The 18591-nt window shown below is 43.5% G+C and overlaps 1 protein-coding gene across 11 annotated transcripts in view; it reads left to right on the forward strand.

The window, feature by feature from the left end:
- Positions 1-17230, forward strand: part of EPB41 (erythrocyte membrane protein band 4.1) — a 199330-nt gene extending 182100 nt beyond the window's left edge. For 7 of the 11 annotated variants that reach the window (XM_044914445.1, XM_021684167.1, XM_044914446.1 and 4 more), the window contains 6 exons: positions 3200-3649; positions 4860-4988; positions 11776-11877; positions 13027-13107; positions 15962-16066; positions 16544-17230. In XM_044914445.1, coding sequence (XP_044770380.1) covers positions 3200-3649; positions 4860-4988; positions 11776-11877; positions 13027-13107; positions 15962-16060 — 861 coding nt within the window. In that variant the 3' untranslated portion in view covers positions 16061-16066; positions 16544-17230. The remainder of the gene's footprint in view (positions 1-3199; positions 3650-4859; positions 4989-11775; positions 11878-13026; positions 13108-15961; positions 16067-16543) is intronic. The other 4 variants (XM_021684165.1, XM_021684169.1, XM_021684168.1 and 1 more) reach the window with 1 other exon arrangement.
- The last annotated feature ends 1361 nt before the right edge of the window (positions 17231-18591 follow it).

Here is an 18591-nt window from a genome sequence, read left to right on the forward strand (position 1 = left end):
TGAATTAATGGAAAGGAGGTTATCTGTGGAGGTATGACAGGGTGAAGCTGGAAAGAGAGGTAAGAGTCATATTTTAAAGTATTTTCTATGTCTTACTAAAGGGTCTTAACTTTAACGAGAGGCAGTGAAGAACCACCAAAGGGTTTTAAGCTGCAAAATGGAGTTCTCAATGTTTCATTTTAGAAATAAATACTTTAGGGGCACCTGGATGGCTCAGGTCATGATCCCGGAGTCCCAGGATTGGGAATGAGCCCCGAGCAGGGCTACCCCCTCAGCGGGGAGTCTGCTTCTCCCTCTGCCCCTCCCCCAGCTTGTGCTCTCTCTCTCTCTCTCTCTCTCTCTCTCAAGATAAATAAAATCTTAAAAATAGAGAAATAAACACTAGCAGCAGAGTAGAGGATGTGTTCAAGGAAGGTTTGAGATGAGAAAGAAGGAAGGAAAAAAGCAAAGAAGAAAAACTAGGGCATTAGTAGTAAGCTAAGTGAAGCATTACAAGGGCCTGAATGAAGGTAGTAAACGTGGGAATAGAAACAGATAGATAAGGGCAATATTAAAATAGAATGGAAATGCCTTGCAGTAATTTACAGGTGTTGGTGGATGAGTATAAGGAAGGCATTGAAGATGATTTCAGGATTCTGGCATGGAAGACTGGATGGATGATGGTGCCATTTACCAATATAACAGAAATGATGGAGGAAGTTGGGGTGGCAGGTCCAGGCAGCAGCAGAGATGAGCTTAGTTTGGGGGCATATTGCATTCCATATGGCTGGGAAGATGTCCAGTAAGTAGTTGGCTGTGTCCACATCTGGACAACAGCGCCAACTGGGGAGGTTGATTTGACCATATGTGAGAATGCTCTAAGTGGTAATCTTACCCAACTGTTACTAATTTTCCTTTTATTTCCAGTGACTGACATGTATTAAGTGGTCAGTAAATATTTGTCGAATTGATGTTACTGTGGCTGCAGCTTTTATTGGTGGTCTCCTCTCTACGTGCTTTGAAAAAAAAAAAATCATTGCTCGATCTAGTTTTACTCAACAGTAGGCAACTTTGGGCCAGATGTTGCTTGCCTAAGCAGTGTTCAACTCACAAATGGCTTCTTCATGACAGAAGTATTACTTGAGCAGACTGGTATAAAATTGGCTCTAACTTGATTTTCTTAGGTATTTTCCTGGTTCTAAATCAGCCTTCTCAATTGTAACAAAATTGTTTGGAAAAGCCGTGAAGTTTTTCTCCATGTGAGTGGGCTTGGATATGCTATTCACAGTGCTAAAGCTAGCATAATAGCAATTTAAGAAAATCTATTTGTTTATTACCAGCTGATCTATTTTTGGACAGCTCTAGCAGCTTGTCTGACTCAAAAGAAATGGTGAGAAAAGTGCCCTAGAGAGTAATAACAGTGCGTAAATAATAACAACTAATTTATTCCATTTAATAAGGCCCTAGCATATTATAGGTACTCAGAATGTTGGTTGAATTAAGTGACTGTATATGATACTTAAGAATTTACAAAGTGCTTTCACATATATATATATTTTTTTGATCTTCAGAACCCCATGAGTCAAACCAGGTATTATTCTCATTTTAAATATGAGGAAATTTCACATACTCCTAGCAATAATATTTTATGTATCTCTGATTCGTCTGCAAACAGAGACAGTTTCTGTTGTCCTCTCTTAGTCTCATTTTTCATGCCCTATGTAATCTTCATAATCAGTCCATGAAAGACCTGCCTAATCTGAATTCAACTTGTACCACTTTGAGATGCGCTTGAGTTGACGGTTTCAAGATGGCTTAGAAGTAAAGTTGGCCTGATATTCTTGAATGTGGTGCATCTTGCCTTGCCCTAATAGGGCACTGGTTTATATTCATCACAATGTAGGTTGGTTTACAAGTTAAGGTTAAAAAAATATAATGCATGTCATGTCATTTGAGGACTAACATGTAAGCTGATCCAAGCACATGTCATTGACTCCAGGAATACCTTTTTAAAAGAGTCATTTTCTGTTAGTAAGTTACTAGGTGGTATGTAATACAGAAAGTTGATCTTACCAAAATTTCAGGCCTACGTGGCTTTCTGGTGAGCACATGCACGTGTTTACTTTTCCTGACATTTGGCTTCAGTCAGCCTGTTGGTTTTTCACATGGCTCATATTCTTTTTTTTACTCATGTGAATTCCTTCTCTTCTACCTTTAGCACCTTTCTTTAAACCTTGGGATTATGTCCATCCATGGTGATGTTATCTCATCATCCACATTCTTTTGGAAGTGCTTATTTTAGGTCTGTTTTTCCTGTGGTGTGAGGCACTTGGCCCAGGACGGGACTGTTTCCAGAACTTACTTCTTAGGCATGAAGATAGGTCATTCATCTGTGAAGAAATATATCTCGGGGTGCCTGGGTGGCTCAGTCGGTTAAGCGTCTGCCTTTGGCTCAGTTCATGATCTCAGAGTCCTGGGATCGAGTCCCACATCGGGCTCCCTGCTCAGTGGGGAATCTGCTTCTCTCTTCCCCTCTGCCCCTCCCCCCTGCTTGTGTGCTCTATCTCAAATAAATTTAAAAAAATAATAATAATAAATAATCTTTTAAAAATATATCTCAGCTTCTTTATTATGTTTACAAAGAAATACTTCACTATTTTTGGTATTTAATTTCATGACAATGGTTGGATTAAGTTTGTTCTGGATGTATTCGATGTTTTAATGCCTGGAGATTTTAGCTTCTCCATTAGGGGCTGTTATGATGATATTTATGGTTTGGAGATATGAAACATTTTTCAAACTGATCAGGCTTCTGGAGAATATGTTTCGATAGGCTCATAAATTGCATTGTTCCCTGTGCATAGTAATGAGTTAGGTATTTAGGAATGGCAAAGTAACTGCTTTAAGTATGAAGAGTAGGAGTTATACAGGCAAGATCATAGTAACACAGTAACACAAAGTGCTTGGTACTGTGTGAGGCACATCAAAATTATTTCTCAAGTTAACAGGGTTATAGAGATAAGACCAAAACGAGGTTGGAACTGCTTAAGCCACTGATATATTTATCAGTGCAGAGCAGTTGTTCCTTTTGGCTACCTCAGGAGCCAAATTCTTGGTTTATATTAATACTAATATTTTTGAGACCTCTTAAAAATTATTGTTGATTCTCAGAGTTCACGATATTCCCTACTTATTCCTAATCTTCTTGCTTCATTTGTAGAATATAAATGGCATTCGAACAGAGGAGGTGGCTGCCGTGACAAAGGGGCCATCTACCAATCCTGACTCTGAATGGGATGGTCCCAAGCACTCAGTAATTCCTAGTAAGAGCCAAATGACCACCCCGTCGGAGTCTCCACAAAGCTTTGAGTTTGGCTCCCTCTCCATAAGCAGCAAGGAGACAGAAGAGAAGGAGCAGGGGGCAGCTGGCTATCTTGATGTTAAGAAAATGCCAAGAGGCTCAAGTGGGGAATGTATAGGAGTGGAGGAACAGGCCAGTGCCTTAAAGTTCTCAGTATCACCAGCTTCCTCTCAGCTGCAACTTGGTGAAAAAAAGGCAGAGAGTAGTGAAGAATATGTTACACCAGGAGAGCCACTTGGAAAGCAAAATGGATCATTTCATGACTCTCGTGTGGGTAACCAGTTCCCCACCCTCATTCGAAGTTTCCAGGTAGTAACCGATTCAGTGATGCAGGTCTAATGACTCACTTTGGGAGAGGGCCAGAATCTGCTCTGTGGAGGAGGTGGTGGTGGTGGTGAGGGCAGTCGCCTCTCTGCTTTTTTGAGAATCACAGAATAAAATCGAAGCCCTTGATTACTACAAATAAATTTTTTCAGAGGAATTAACTCCATGGCTAGAAATGCTTTCTCCCCCGAGGACTTAAAACTCTTGGGGGTAAATTCCAGCTGCTTATCTTTATGAAGCTGATGTGAGTGGGTTCCTCTTTTCCTTGCTTAAGTATGGCCTATATAAAGAGGTGAATTTCTGAGACTTCTGTGATGAAGAGCCATTAGTGTTCTGGGGCCATGCTCAAAAAATTCAAATATTTTTCGTTAAAAGAGACAACTGATTTTTTTTTTTTTTGAGATTTCAGACCCCAAATAATTATTTCTGTACTGCAGCCACATGGTACAGCCCACCACTCCCACTGACCCACTCACAAGGGCTTCCATGCTCATAGGCACTAATCTCCTGTGCTAAGGTGGATGGCCACTTAACTTCATCACAATCAAATGGTAGTTTTAGAGTGATTTATAGTCTTTGGCAAGGTGAGCTGATGGACAAGAAGCCTTTAGTATTCCACTAATGTTCATTCTTCTTAAATTCTGAGATTAATCACCAGGTGGTGGTAGAAGTGATGATTTTCTTTCCAGTTTTCCAAATACTGTTCCTTCTCAATAAATCCAAAGTGAATGTCTGACATTGATTTGAAAGAAGTTAATGAATTCCAAGATAAAGTATTCCAATGTCATTGCTATTTCATGTCCCATTTGTAGTTAGTGGAGGAAATGCGACTGATTTTCTTAATTATAATGGCACAGTCACAAGGACAAACAAAAGGGACTGCTGTTTGGCAAACAGTTTTATATTCAAATTCTGAAGGTCAATCTAAAGTGTTTTGTATCACTGATCATAACCGTCTGATCTTAAAGCTTTCCATTAAGTATATGAAAATGATTACAGTAATGCTGTTTTTAAATATCCCTCATGATTTGACACCTTGTCAAGGCTACTTGGAATAGTGTCCAAGTCTTGGGCAGAGGCTGAGCTAGCCCTTTGCTTGATTAGAGCTATCACTTTGATCAGATCAATGTCAGAAGATTAGTTCTCCACAGGCTTCTGAAGACTCTGGTAACTCTGTTTCTTTACTGCTTCACAGCCTCCCCTGGTGAAGACTCAGACCGTCACCATCTCAGATACTGCCAATGCTGTGAAAAGTGAAATCCCAACCAAAGATGTCCCTATTGTTCACACTGAGACCAAGACCATCACTTATGAGGCTGCCCAGGTGGGACATGATGTGCTGTTTCAGAAGCAAAGACTAGAGTAAACACAATAAATAACCTTCATTCTTTAGAGTCTGTAATCATTTGCTGCAGGTAATGCTAGGCTTTTCTGGGGTGATTCTTTTTATTTATTTATTTATTTTTAAAGATTTTATTTATTTGACAGAGAGACAGTGAGAGAGGGAACAGACGCAGGGGGAGTGGGAGAGGGAGAAGCAGGCCCCCCACGGAGCAGGGAGCCCGATACAGGGCTCCATCCCAAGACCCTGGGACCATGACCTGAGCCGAAGGCAGACACTTAACTGACCAAGCCACCCAGGCACCCCTGGGGTAATTCTTTTTAGAAGAGATTACTGATCTAAGGATGTCCCAAAGTACTTCACTAAAAGCAAAATTGTCTCGCATCTGATTGCTTATATCCTCCACCCAATTCAATTAGGGAAGGCGGTCTAGTGTAATGGTTCAGAACATGGGCTTTGGGTCACACAAACCTGAGCTCAGGTTCTGGCTCCTCCACTTACTCCAATTACTACAAGTAATTGAATGTCTCTGAGCCTTGATTGCTGCCCCCCCATCTACCCCCCCCCCCCCCCCCTGATGTTAGTATCTGCCTCATGATTTTATTTTTAAAAATTTTTTTAAAAGATTTTATTTCTTTGAGAGAGAGCGAGCATGAGCAGAGGGAGGGGCAGAGGGAGAAGCAGACTCCCTGCTGAGTAGGGAGCCTGACACAGCTCAATCCCAGGACCCTGGGATCATGACCTGAGCCAAAGGCAGACACTTTAACTGACTGAGCCACCTAGGCACCCCTGCCTCATGATTTTATTATGAAGATTGTATAAGATATGATACTGTATGGACTTGACTTGAGCATCATGCCTGAAAGTGTAAATAAGTAACAGCTACAATATAATTTATGGGGTGCCTGGCTGGCTCAGTTGGAGGAGCATGCAACTCTTGATCCTGGGGTTGTGAGTTCAAGCTCCATGTTGGGTGTAGAGATTACTTAAAAATAAAATCTTTAAAAAAATTATTAAAATTTATTACAATTAAATTTAAAATCACACAAGAATTTAAGTATTTAAAATTTTTGTTTAAAAATTTTATTTACTTTTAGTAAAAATCCTCCTTCATTATTGGTAATTTGAATGAGCTAAGACTTGCTTTATGTTGAATTGTTTTTTTCCTTTCTTTTATTCATAGAAGCCAAAAGTTAGAAAAAGTTTTCCCACTATAAACTGACAAGCAAATATAAACAGATATTTGTTGAGCATTTATGTATTAGGCCAAAGAAACTAAAATTGGATGAAGAGTTAGACAATGTGAGATTATATGAAAGGTTGTTCGGGGCGCCTGGGTGGCTCAGATGGTTGAGCGTCTGCCTTTGGCTCGGGTCATGATCCCGGGCTTCTGGGATCGAGTCCCGCATCGGGCTCCCTACTGGGTGGGGAGCCTGCTTCTCCCTCTGCCTCTGCCTCTCTCTCTCTCTCTCTGACTTTCATGAATAAATAAATAAAACATTTAAAAAAAAAAAAGAAAGAAAGGTTGTTCCTCTGAGGCTAGCATAGTTGGGAAAATCCACTCTGAGGAGGCCACATTTGGGCTGAAGCCTGCATGGCAGGAACAAGGCAGCCATGTGAAGCCCTGGCTGAGTGATTTCACCTAAGTCCTTACGGCTGATCCTCACACCATGAACTGGAAGACGATATCCCTTTCAGGAAACGGTGTCACCTTGCCAATTAAGAGCAGGTGCTTTACAATTAGAGTATCCTAACTCAACCACATACAAGCTGGATAACTTTAAACAAATCGCTAATCTCTCTCCCCCTCTGTTTCTTTGGGTGTAAAATGGGGCTAGTATCATCTTCCATTGCAAGATTTGGGGGAGGATTCAGTGAAATGATGTCTGTAGAGTGTTTGGTGCATTCGTGGAGCTCACTCACTGTTAGTATGCTTCTCCCATCTCTCTTGGTCTAGAGTGTGGAATTTGGTAAATAATGAGGTTGCTTAGAAGTGTTTTAGCAGTGGTGATAAAGCAGCATCATCGAGGCACTGATTTTTGGAAGGTGATTCCTAAGGCTGTGTGCTGATTTTGTAAAGTAGGGGGATGCTTGGAGACAGGGATATGACTAGAGCAAGTCTGGGGAGATGCTTGTGAAGAACTGAAGTGTAGCTGGAGGAAATGAGAAGAAAGAGCTGTGTCAAGTCAAGAGAGACAGAAATGAATGAATAGGACTTGGCAGTACAGGGGATTGAAGAAGGAAGGAATAGGAAATTACTTTAAGATTGTGCACATCATTAACCAGAGGATGTAAGAATTACTTTCATATGGTAGGAAAGTCTTTAAATTGTTACTGCCATGGAAACAATCTAACTAGCCATCAGTAGGGAGCAGGTTAAATAAGTTATGGTATATCCAATTAGTATAATTCTGTGCAGATTTTAAAAAAGCTTCTGATGGGAATAATCTATGTGATAAATTAATAGATAAAAAAGCACAGTGAGGGGCGCCTGGGTGGCTCAGTCAGTCAGGTGTCCAACTCTTGGTTTCAGCTCAGGTCATGATCTCAGGGTCATGAGATCGAGCCCCGCATCAGGCTCTGTGCTCAGAGGGGAGCCTGCTTGAGATTCTTTCCCTCCCTCTCCTTTTTCCCCCTCTTCTCTCTCGAAAATAAATAAATCCTTAAAAAAAAAAAAGCATGGTGGAATATGGTGTAATAATATGCTGTTTATAGGAGGGAAAGAGGAGGCTTGTATATGAATATATTATCTCCGAATGGGTACTCAAAAAGAAAACCCAAAAAGCAGTGGTGGCCTCTGATGAAGGGGACTGGGGCTACAGGACTGTGGTCAGGAGTGGGAGGGAGACTGACATTTCACCATATTCTGTTTTGAAATGAATTCTGTAGCATATGCATGAAAGTTGTTAGGACCAGGCTGCCCACAGAAGCCCACATGGTTTGAGTGTAGCCCCTTAAAAAAGGGAAAAGGGAGCAGTCATTCTAAAATATACTCACGTGTAAGAGAAGTGGAGAGGCAGCTTGATGTGCTGGGTAAAGCATGTGGACTTTGGAGTTAGACTTGGATCTTAATTCCAACACTTGCTAGGTTTGTGACCTTTGGCAAGTCACTTAAACTCTTTGAGCCTTAGTTTTCTCTTCTGAAAAATAACTTTGTAAGGTTATTAAAAGAAAGATAATATTTGCCTGGCATATGGTAGGTAATAAAAAATAGTAGCAATGACTATATTATATTGTTACGTATCTATCTTTATTTCATTTTAACCAGGCTTGAGACAGTCAACCAAAATACACATGACTTCTTATTTATGCTAGACAGTGGCGCATAGTGGGGAAAGTACTAACTTTGGAATAAAATTTCTCGGGTTCGAACGTGCTCCATCACTTACTGATGTGCGGTCAGGTTAATCACTCCGTGCCTCATTTTCCTCATTTGTAAAATGGGGCTAATAATAGTTCCACCTTATAGGGTTGTTGCAAGGAATAAATTAATGTGCATTTCAAATTAAGTTGTCACCACCATGGAAACAATCTAAATGTCCATCAATAGGGAACAAATTAAATAAATGGTGGTACATCCAATTAAGGTAATTCCATACAGCTATGAAAAGCCTCTGATGGGTATATGATAAACTGGTAAACAAAAAAGCATAGCGCAATATGGTGTGAGTGATATCTAAAAAAAATGTGCCTGGCACATAATAAACACCAGATAATTATTTGCTATTGTTATTTATGTATGATAACTATTTCTGCTTCTGTTTTTATTATCTTGCCAAACAGGTTAGCCCAGTTACCTTTTTTTTTTTTTAATTTTACAATTCCCACACTTTGGGGAACATGGTGAGAGGAGGTGGGGAGCCAAAATAGGATTTCACTGTTTGTGTATATGTGCGTGTGTGTATGCTTGAGGTAAAGCCTACCTATATAAAGGGAAGTGTACAGTTTTTAAGTATTCCATTTGATTGATTTTTTTTAAATGATGCTTACTTTTTTTTTAAGATTTTATTTACTTATTTGACAGAGAGAAAGAAAGAGAGAGAGCACAAGCAGGAGGAGCGGCAGGCAGAGGGGGAGGGAGAAGCAGGCTCCCCGCTGAGCAGGGAGCCCGACGTGGGCCTCAATCCCAGGACTCTGGGATCACAACCTGAGCCAAAGGCAGACGCTTAACTGACTGAGCCACCCAGGCGCCCCCATTTGATTGATCTTGACAAATATAAATACCTGTGTCACCAAGACACATTTGGGATACAGAACACTTCCACTGCTCTTGAAACTTTCTTCATAGCCTATTCTAGTTATTCCCTGCACCTTGAGGCAGCCACTACTTTGATTTCCATAACCATAGCTTAGTTTTGCCTGCTCTTGGACTCCATATAAATGGAAGTATCCAGTAGTACAACTTTAGTGTCTGAACATGTTTGTTTAGGTTCGTCAAAGTTACAAGAATCTGTAGTTTACTGGTTTTTATTGTTGAATAGTGTCCCGTTGTACGAGTGTACCACGATTTGTTTATCCTTTCTTTGTTGATGGACATTTGAGTTGATTCCAGTTTGGAGCAAATGTGAATAAAGCTTCTGGGAACATTCATGTGCAAGTCATTGTGTAGACATATGTTTGCACTTATCTTGGGTAAACACCTAAGAGTGGAATTGCTGGATCATAGGATAAATGGATGTTTAACTTTATAAACAACTCTCAAAGCCGCAGCACCATTTTGAGGAAACACTGGTTACAGGGTCAAAGAAGAGAGTCCACGTGTAGGAAGAGTGTAAGTCAGAAATCATACAATGTCTCCTCCATCTTCCACTTCTTCAGAGACAGAAAGCAGGGAGGAAGGGAGTCGCTGGGAGGTAGGAGAATACTATAGGGTCACCGATTTAGTAGAGGTAGAGCTCTTCAAAAAAGTTTAACCCTCCTGGCACATAAATTTATATTCTTATAACAATGTAGAAAGTACTTTTACTTCTACAATCTCTTTAGATCTTCTCAACCATGCCATGGTGGGGGCAGAGCTGTGTTAAGTACTGCCTGTTACGAATGAGAAAACTAAAGCTCAGAGACATCAGAATGACTTGCCCAAGATCCCATCGCTAGTTACATCTGAGCTGGGACCCAAACCTCAGTCTGCAGATGAGAAGTTTCTTGCCCTAAGTTCCAGTTCAAACACTGATTAGCTATAGAACCTTGACAAAATTATTTAACTGCTCCGGACCAACTATACAGTGAGGATAATAATAGTACCCACTTCAGATATTGGGAGGTGGAATTGAGGTAACAATTGCATCCTGTGCTTGGCACATAGTAGGAGTACAATAAATGTTCTTTGAGTTTGAATCTAAGGTAGGTAGGTGGGTCTGGGCCGAAGAAAGCATTAGGGTAAGATTTCAGTATCACAGTCATGTCCCCTCTCTTCGTTTGGTCTAGATTTTTACCTGGAAGGGAACTAACTCAGCCAGAGACTCTTCTTCCTAATTCTCTTCTGCTCCTCCTATCTCCCACCCCCCATATCTCAATGTTTTGCCTCAATGAAATGTGGTTCTGCTCAGAAGAAGGTTGGAGGCCTCTGCGTATAATACAGATGACTTCTATAAAGAGGGCAGGAAAAGATAGTAACATAACACTTTTTTTTACTGCAGGGTTCTTTTTGAAAAGAATTGCAATCCTCTAAATTTTTTCTGAGCCTGTGTGCAATCCCAGAACCAACTGGTCGTTATTTTCTGGACAGCGTGTTGGCTCTGGGCAGCCCGCATCCTCCTAGTCTCCTCCGTTTCCCTCCCAGTCACAGGATTGTCAGCAGTTCTGAGTCCTGCTACCAGCCCAGTGGCTACTGATAACCATCTGTCTTCCTTTTTGCTAGTGTCCTTTCTCAGCCTGATCATAATACATTTGTTTTGGTCATAATATGGCGAGCTCTAGAGAAACAAGAAGTCGCCCCTGCCCTGTTCTCTGCATAGATTAGTTGCATAGCCCAGCATTCTAAATACTTTTAAACCCTCCCTAATCAGATGGTCCATTTCAATAATAGTTTTGTTGTCAGAAATGTCATTGAGATATTATTTAGGTTTCCTCCCATGGTGTTGTCTTAAAGGGACATTTCCTGTCTCCTTGGTTCCAGGCTCCCATCTCAGTCTTCAAAGAAGATAGCCTGAGATTCCCTGGCCCCTTGAACCCTGGCAAGGACCTTTCCCGGTCCTTTCTGGAAAGTTCTGCCCTATGATTCAGAACCTACCCACACCTTAGCACACAAGAGCTTATACTTTTCCTGCCTTGGGTGATATGTAAAGAGCTTCCAGTTTGTGGAGAGGACAACTTCCACTTACAAGTTTTGAGTCCTTGAGCAAATCATCCGCCTTCTCTGGGCCTGGGTTTTCTTACCTGGGAGTGCTAATCAGTCTCTGCCTTTACTGTTTATTTCACAGGGCTTGTGTGGGCATCAAAAGACAATGTTTTGAAAGCCCTTTGTGAACTCTAAAATGTTGTACACACGTGTGCAGTCATTGCCGTTCCTTTTGGACCTCTGGCTGTAATCCTGCCTCGTCTTCCTGACCCGCTCCTGTCACTGACCCTGTGCTAGGGAAACTGACCCATCCAGCGTTCTTAGAAGGAGCCTTGCTGCCGGGGGATTGTTTTCTTTATGAAGCGATCACTGTAAGGGAAGCGGGTTTTTGCTTTTGAATGTACAGCTGAAGAGCAAAGCTGCCTCCTGCCACATTTGCCCACAGGGCTTCCTGAGAGGCATGATGATGAGTTGCGTTTTTTTCTGCAGACCGACGACAGCAATGGGGACTTGGACCCGGGAGTCTTGCTGACAGCTCAGACCATCACATCTGAGACGACAAGCAGCACAACCACAACTCAGATTACCAAGGTAACAAGCCAGTTAGAACTTCCTTCTGGAATTCAGTGGCATGCCAAGCTTGCTGCCTCTCTCTGCAAGAAGGACCCTGGTCTAGAAGCAAGGGTTTTCAGCTTCATCCCTACTGAGCCAAATGAATCCAAGTGTCACAGGGGGAAAGGCTCTGCTGCTTCCCCAGCAGTAAAGCTAGGGGGACCCTGAGGGCACCCTTGCCTAGTCAATAGTCTCATAAAGTCACCTGTGGCCATTCTCTTTACACATCTGCCTGTCTCCCTGGTCACTCCCCTGTCTGGCTGTGGAGGTGAGTTTAAAAAGTCAGTTTAAGGACAGGTGTCGTTGGTATTATTGTGCAACCATATTTTCCAAGTAAAAAATTAGAACTCAGGGCCCAACAAAAAGGTTTTATATCACGTCCAGCATCAAGGCCATGGGAACTATAGTTTGCATGTTGAAATATTGGAATTATTAAAATATTGTTTATGGGGGCAAGCAGGAAAAATTATCTAAAATTGGAACTACTCCCTGAAAATCAGAGACAGTCCATGTTTGCTGCAGCACTAGAGGGAAATGTATTTGCTTGTAAGTAAGAAATCTAGATTTCTGACCAAGCTCTGTTATCGAAACAGATGACTGGAAGCTAGTTTCTTAATGTGTCTAGACCTTGGTTATCCTCATCTGTCAATTAGGGAAACCTACCCACCCTGAGGGGATTACTTGAGGATCTTTTGATCTCAATGATATGAAAGTGCTTGAAAATAAAGAGCCCAGTTTCAAGCTGCGTGACATTTTTGGTCATAGTCTTCTGAGTTTCCTCTTGAAAATAATCAAAATGTACAGGAAAAGAGCAGAAAGAAACACCTGTCTGTCTTGTTTACTCACTGAATTTCTGTGATGTTTGGGAGGAAGAAAAAGGGAATAATAAATAGAGATTTGTGACTTTCCATTTTGCTTGTTAAAGATTTTAGCAATCCATGGGAATAGAGGTGTGCTCATTTTAGCAGGTGTAGCCAAGAGTTTGGACAAGTGGGTAAGAAAGCTATTCTAGACAGTACCCAGCAGCAGATGAAATTTTGGAGTAGAGCTTTCAGAAAAATCTTTTACTGTTTTTTTTCCCCCCCTTCCTTCTTTCTTTCTCATGTGACCACCTCTCTTTGGTTTCAGACTGTAAAAGGTGGGATTTCAGAGACCCGGATTGAGAAGAGAATTGTGATCACAGGAGATGCCGATATTGACCATGATCAGGTGAGACTGCTGAGGAGATTCTGGGCATGGAAGAGGTCCCTGGGCGGGAAGATGGATGGATACAGGAGTTGGCTTTCAGAAGACACCTCTGCCATCTTCATCCCCAGGGACACCCTGGGCTACTCTAGTGCCTAAATGAGAAGGATGAAGGGAATCAGACCACGGAGGCCTGTGGGATGGGGCCTGCAGGTGGGGGGAGTGTGAAGTGTAATAGAAAGAACATGGGCCTTAGACTCAAAAGGCTTGGGTTCACATCCTAGGTCTCCCGATATTCTAGCTCTTAACTTCCTAGGCCTCTGTTTCCCCATCTTTAAGATGGGCGTTAGGGCAACTTCCCCTCGAGGTGGTTGTGAGAGTCGTGGGATACGGGATGTACGGTGTGAGGTACATGGTAGGCTCTGGGTGGGTGGAGCTGTTCTGTTCAGGGGATAGCGTGTACCTCAACCTGTGCTGGAGACAGAAGAAGATAGCAAGACAGAAGGAAGGGGTGATCCTTGTCCGCAGAGGGCTGTAGTGGCCCTCGGGGCGAGGGAAGCAGAGTGAGGTGGACTGCCTGCAAACAGGAGCCTTGACTTCAAGTCTGTCCTACATCTGTCGCTAGCTTACTGTGTGACCTTGGGCAAACCACGCTACCTCGGATTCTTTTTTGTCTCCTAAAAGAGAGTAGGTTGATCTAGATAATTTCTGGGCCCTTCTGAGCACTCAAACTCTCTGTTTCTATATTAATTAAGGTGCTAATTGTGTGCGGCAAGCAATTAGCAAATAATAAGGTCAGGATTAATGCTCCCAGTTCTCTGCTGGGTGAGGTTAGAACAGTAAAGCTGCAGAGAAGAGGGGGTGGAGGGACTGCATGCAAATGCTTCTGGAATCACTGACAGCAGTGCTGGAGCAATAATTCCGTGGCCTTTATGCTGATACGTTGAGTGCCTAAAAAAAAAAAAAGGAAGCCTGAGCCGCACTGATGGCAGTTCCCTTGGTAGCAGGGTTGAGACTCCCAGCTGAGAACTCAGGCTCAGGGTCCCAGCAATAAGGCTGCAAAGCCCAAGTGCAGCCTGTTAGCCCCCAGCTAAGTAGATCCTGCTACGCTACCAGCCTGCACCCACCTCCTTGGTCTGGTTGATTTGAGCCCTAGCTGTGTGCCCAATCGGTGCTGGACAGCAAGAGCCATGGGACCGGAAGGTGTTTGGGTTTGGAGTGAGACAGCCTTGGGTTGACTTTGATGCCACAACTTACTGGTTGTGTGCCCTGGAGCAAGTTATTTTACTTCTCTGAGCTGTAGTTTTGCCACTTGTAAAATTAAGATAATCATAGGTTTCTTTCAGGGTGGTTGTGACAAACACACTTGATAGCTCAGAGAGATGCGCCTATGTCCCTCAGTTCTCCTGGGTATGAGGGCTACATGGAAGGGCTAAGAGGTGGCATACTGTGGATGGGTGGAGAGGCACTTAAGCAAGAAGTCGTGTGGTGCAGGCTTTCATTGAGAGATCGGTGTAGGCCAGAGTAATCAAAGAGAGGGCTTGGGCTGGGCCTTGACCCATGAGTAGATGGGGTGGGCAAAAAGGATCAGGGACAATGACCAGGGGCCTATAGAGGTGGCACTTCTAAGAATGGCTTTCATGGAGTCAAGAGACCAAAAGAGGAATTTCCCTACTAGAAGTAGTTCTTTAGAGCCAAGGTCAACAGTCAGGTGGTCAGATCTAGCTAGAATCCCCATGTCACCATTCCCAAAGGCTCTTCCACCTTGGTGCTGTGAGCTTGAGGCTCAGAGACTTGCTGCGCAATGAGAGAAGTGGCGTCATTGCTCTCACTTTCCCTTGGCATCATTTAGCTTTTCTAAAATGATTGAAATTCCTCCAGATGCTAATAAAGGGGCTCCCCGAAACTAAAGGACAGTGTAGTGAAAAAGAAAGCCTTATAGATTTAAGTTAAAATCCCTGCTGCATTACTTACTAGCTGTGAAACATTAACCACTTTATTTACCCACTGAACCTCAGTTTCCTTGTCTATAAAATGGAAACAATAAGGGGTGCCTGGCTGGCTCAGTTGGTGGAGCCCCCGTTTCTTCATCTCGGGGTCATGAGTTCGAGCCCCACATTGGGCGCAGAGCTTACTTTAAAAAAAAAATGGAAACAGTGCTACTACCCTAATTCATTAGTTGTTCTGAAGAGGTGGCTCAGTTGGTTAAGCGTCTGCCTTCAGCTCAGGTCATGATCCCAGGGTCTTGGGATGGAGTCCCGCATCGGGCTCCCTGCTCACTGGAGAGCCTGCTTCTCCCTCTCCCTTGGCTGCTCCCCCTGCTTGTGCTCTCTGTCAAATAAGTAAGTAAAATCTTTAAAAATAAAATGAAAAAATGAAGATTAAGTATACAATAATAATAATGTGCTTAGGCCAGTGCATGGCATGTAATAGGCCGTCCCACTCTTCCTCCTTACTTCCCTCTCCCTTAGCCAAAGAGATCTCTTCCTTTTTGTAGCATGCTTCTTTAGTTCCCTCTTCTGTTCTGAACTTCCCGGTGACCCTACGTTGAACACAGATTTTGTTTTGTCCTTCAGGCTCACTTCTTGAGTGAATCCTCCCAGGTCCACCCAGCAGATTCAGCTATCACCCCTGAAGTCCCTTTATGATTCCTTAAAGACAACTCTAGCCTTCCCGGTCTCTGTGTTTTCAGTCCAAGAGCTTCCCTCTGCAGGATAGGGGAAGGAAGTCTGTTATCAACTCGCTTAGCCTAAATGCTGCCCTGGTACTGCGGACAGAAAGACTGAATTTGCCAAAGAAATGATAACCTGAGACCCCTGCCTTCCTTCACCAGTCAGGCTGCTGTCTGCCTCACGGGCATGGTTTCTGTCTTTCTCAGGTCCTTGTACAGGCCATCAAGGAGGCAAAGGAGCAGCACCCAGACATGTCAGTGACCAAGGTGGTCGTCCATCAGGAGACCGAAATCTCTGAGGAATGAGCTCAGGTAAGGGCTATTCTTGGTGGGGGGAGGGTGTTCACTGTCCCAGCCTCAGAGAGCCCTGAACAGGAATAGCCCCCAAGGTGTCCACGCTGGGACTTACCTAAGTAAAGGCTCTTTGCTGTCACAGGTATCTCTTGAGTCCAAACCTGAGAGGGCCAGAGGAGAACAAAACCAAGAAAAGCAGAACCTAGTGGTCTAGAAATGAGGGCTTGGGGCATAGAGGAGAGAGGGCTGAAGCTCGGAGGCCAGACTCGAGAATTGGAAGCGGGCAGCTGCTTCTGGGGAGCCAGGAATCCAGATAAATTTACGCCTAGAAGTTTACAAGTGACTCAAAGAAGGCATCAATCACCAGAGGGGACTGGGCTCCTCAGTAAAACTGCTCAGGGCCTGCTTGGCACCTGGGACCACAAGAACTTGGCACTGGGACTGGTGGCTGTCTCCCTTTGCAGGATTTAAAAAGTTTGCTTTCTTTCCTCTTAGGAACTATCCTACCCCAACTCCCGGCCTGTCTCCCATCCAAGAGAAAACCAGCAAAATGATAAAGAAGCTTACCTGCAATAGTCAAGACATCAGGCTTTCAAAATTACTCTAAACCACCAGAAAATTAATTTCGTTTTCTATTTGGAGTTTATACCGAGAGAGTCTTCTAGACATTGCTGATTCTTTTAATACCTTTTTCTATATTGTGATACCAGAAATTGTTCAACTTTTCACTCTGTGGACTGTTTTTAAAGAGCTTTTTGTTTTTTTATGCGGTGGTTTGTAACCCCTTCAACCTAGCCTCTCCCCATTTATTTCCAACTCAGATACTGACAGGTCTACAGAATTCTTGAGGAAATCCTCCAGAGACTGTCAGCTGTGTTGGGGGCCAAAGCCAGCTTAATGGGGCTTCCCTGCTCCTCCCCTAGTTTTATACCCTTTCGATGTCAGCAGAAACTTCATGAACCAGCCCTTTCTCAGAGCCAATGATGTGACTTTACCAAGTGAGGCAGGGCACCTGTCCTGATCCACAGACCCCAGGGAGACATCCCTGTCTTTCTGTTGAGGGTGGTTTTGGTGAGGCAGAGATCTCTGCTAAGAATGTAGTATTGTTTTTCCTTCTTTCCTCCTATTCTTTCTTTTTGGAGCTTCGTTAGATCAAAGACATAAGAAGTTGTTTCAGATATATCTGATACTGTGAATGTTTGAACAAATCTGTGGCCTTCACCTTCCTGCCCTCCCTCCCCTTTTACCTCATCAGAAGCAGTGGCTCTGCTAAGTTCTCCCCCCACCTCCCATCTCAGGAGACCGAAACTCACACAAAAATAGGCACTTTTGGCCGAAAGCTCTAATGGCACATTTTTAGTAGTGATTTGGGCAAGGAAAGTTGATGAAGTTTAAAAAAAAAAAAAAAAGGTTTTCTAGTTCTGGGAATGTGCACTTCACACAGGGAATGGCAGAGTTTACCTCAGTCAGATCCCACTAAGAAGTGTTTCCAGGTGACTGACCCTGGGCCTTTTTCTTTAATCGTGGGATGACCGGAAATGTGACTCAGAGAAGAGGTTGTGTTCCTTGACCCTTCTTCTTCTGACCAGTACCTGCCTGCAGACACCCTTCTGGAGCAACGGAATTGACTTTTAGGCGCCATCCTTCCCACAAAACCCCACACGACAGGGAGCACAAACACCAGCTCTGCTCATTCCCACTCACCATCTGAGGTCTGTCGGGTGTTGTAGGCTTGATTTTTGTGGTGGGTTGTGGGTTTATTTTACTTCTAATTTTTTTTTTTTTTTTTTTGCTTGGTTTTGAAAATGGGACTGACTGATGAGCCCAATTCCACCATTCCTGGTAGATCTGGGGGCATTTTTATTCAATAGTGCTTCTCTCATCTTCCAGCTGGCTTCCCACAAACACATCTGCCTGGAAGTTCTTAGAATCGTATGGTGGGACAGAGGTAGACTTCATGAGAATAGACGGTGGGTCACAGCAGTCTCGGGGGGCTCAAGAGCCGTGAGCGAAAGAGAAAAGTCTAAAACCTCTGCTCCCCACAGTGGGAGCCAGCCGCATGTGTCCAAAGCCTTGACTGGCTGAGTCTTGTTTTAGACAAACTCAGTTGGTTTGAACTGATTTCAGATGTGTGCATTTTTCGTTTAGTACTTCCGTGAGCCTGCTACTAACCACGAGGCAGCTCTCTCTGGAGAGGGACAGGAAGAGCTCAGGTGGGACGCGTGACAGGCCTGGGGGAAAGGATCATCCTGTCTCAGGAGCAGACTTCCGGCCTGTGGGCATAGGGTCGGAAATGGTGGGGCTTGCTTGTTGGTGCCTAAGCCTGGGCCGTGCTGCCAGGAGTGGTGGTGAGGTTGGGAATCCAGCTCACATCAAACAGCATGTAATGGGAGCTCGCTTTCCAGTGGCCAGTTGTCCTGCTGAGAGACCTACCAGCCAGCTCCCACAGTGGACAGCTGTGGAATGAAGAGGGTGGGGGTGAGGAAGCGGGCACAGCGTGAGTGTCACAAACCGGGCCCACTGAGTTCTCGCTGTCCACACCG

This window comes from Neomonachus schauinslandi, chromosome 4 (assembly GCF_002201575.2).
Source record: "Neomonachus schauinslandi chromosome 4, ASM220157v2, whole genome shotgun sequence".
In the NCBI taxonomy this organism is placed as follows: Eukaryota; Metazoa; Chordata; class Mammalia; order Carnivora; family Phocidae; genus Neomonachus; species Neomonachus schauinslandi.